The 1,422-nt window shown below is 48.6% G+C and overlaps 1 protein-coding gene across 1 annotated transcript; it reads right to left on the bottom strand.

The window, feature by feature from the left end:
• Positions 1-7: 7 nt before the first annotated feature.
• On the bottom strand, positions 8-1,413 carry LOC109509597 (solute carrier family 22 member 5-like; the record flags this gene model as incomplete). The annotated part of the gene is made up of 5 exons (XM_019859429.1): positions 1,050-1,413; positions 807-978; positions 611-737; positions 300-388; positions 8-222 (listed from the first exon to the last, which is right to left on the bottom strand). Coding segments are annotated over exons 1-5 (673 nt in total), but the record flags the coding sequence as incomplete, so codon positions are not given.
• Between the last annotated feature and the right edge of the window lie 9 nt (positions 1,414-1,422).

Genomic DNA, 1,422 nt, shown 5'->3' with positions numbered 1-1,422 from the left:
GACTTACTCGGCGGTATGAACTGGATGAGCAGCAGGACTCCTCCACCGATGGCCAGAAAGGTGGAGAGTAAAGCCCTTCTGGGACATCTCTTGAGGAGCCACGTGGACACAATGTAGGCGGGGACCTCGGTGGTTGCCGACAAGAAGCAGTTCATGAAGGGATCGCCGCTGAGGTTGGAAGTGTTCAGGGATAAACCAAAATAGCCCACGTTGATGGCCATCCTGTTTGGGATCAAAGATGGAACATTCAGCAGCTTGCGCAACGAAGTTCCCAGTGATTTATTTGTGATGGTGCTCACCACAGAACAAGACACATCAGCGTGATGCATCTCACGTTCTTGGATCTCAGGACGTCAAGCATGGTGTACGTCTTGCCCGGCGGCAGTGACTGGAGAGGCAAGGAAAATCCGAAATATATCAACCGGCATTGTCGACACTTGTCTTCCAAGCCACCTTTTTGCCCATGCCGCTGTTATGTGACACTTCCCACTTTCTCCGATGTGTAAGCGGTACTTGTCACCATCTTTGCTCTCCCATTCTTATCCGACGTGGCAATTTTGAAGAAACTTAGCGTAAACGCTACTTATGAAATGGCACGCGGAAACTCCACCTCGGATCCTCTGAAGATAACAAGCGGCGCCTCAACTTTGTTCTTCCGGGCAGCGTCTCGGACAATGGCTTCGGCCTCCGCCACTCTTCCCTGAGTGATCAGCCACCGGGGGGACTCCGGGATGAACCTGTAAGCACACAATCACGATCCGTGACTTGAAATCCCGGATGTTTCTTGAGTGACTCCGGTAGCATACCACCAGAGAGGAATGTAGACCACAGAGGTGGCAGCCAGAACGGCGAGGAGGGTTCTCCACTCTCTGATGCTGTACGCAATCCATGGAAGAATCATGTAGCCGATGCCGTAGAAGAGGAACGCTCCGAGCGTTGTGAACATCACACGAAGTTTCTTGCTCAAAACCTCCGTTCCTGTCAGGTGTAGAGAAAAAAAAATAGATGCTTATTCAAAAAGACACGAGGCGAGAGAGATGAGATCATACCTAATACGAAGGCGGAGATGTAGATGGAAATCTGGGAAGCTCCGACAAACAGGAACATGATGCAGAACATCCTCCATGACTGGGAGAAGGACTGCAACAGGACTGAGATGGCTTGAGCTCCGAAAGAGATGAAAACTGTCTTCTTTCTTCCAAACCTAAAGAGGAAATAATGATGCAAACTTCACGGTTTGGTGCCTTGATGTCATGGCTTAACAAAAAATGGACTCCCAACTACTGATTTGTCATGCAAAGTGAATATTAAACCACGTTCCATTCCATAAGTCACGTCCTTCGATCAAAGTCCCGGAAGATTTACCGGAAAGTCTTTACATCACAGCTTTTGTTCTCGCTACTTCTTTTTTTTTTTTTTTTT

The sequence above is a fragment of the Hippocampus comes genome, unplaced genomic scaffold (assembly GCF_001891065.2).
Source record: "Hippocampus comes isolate QL1 unplaced genomic scaffold, H_comes_QL1_v1.1 C16963386, whole genome shotgun sequence".
Classification (NCBI taxonomy): domain Eukaryota; kingdom Metazoa; phylum Chordata; class Actinopteri; order Syngnathiformes; family Syngnathidae; genus Hippocampus; species Hippocampus comes.
Note: the sequence above shows the minus strand (reverse complement) of the source record. Positions and strands in the feature narration are given on the sequence as shown.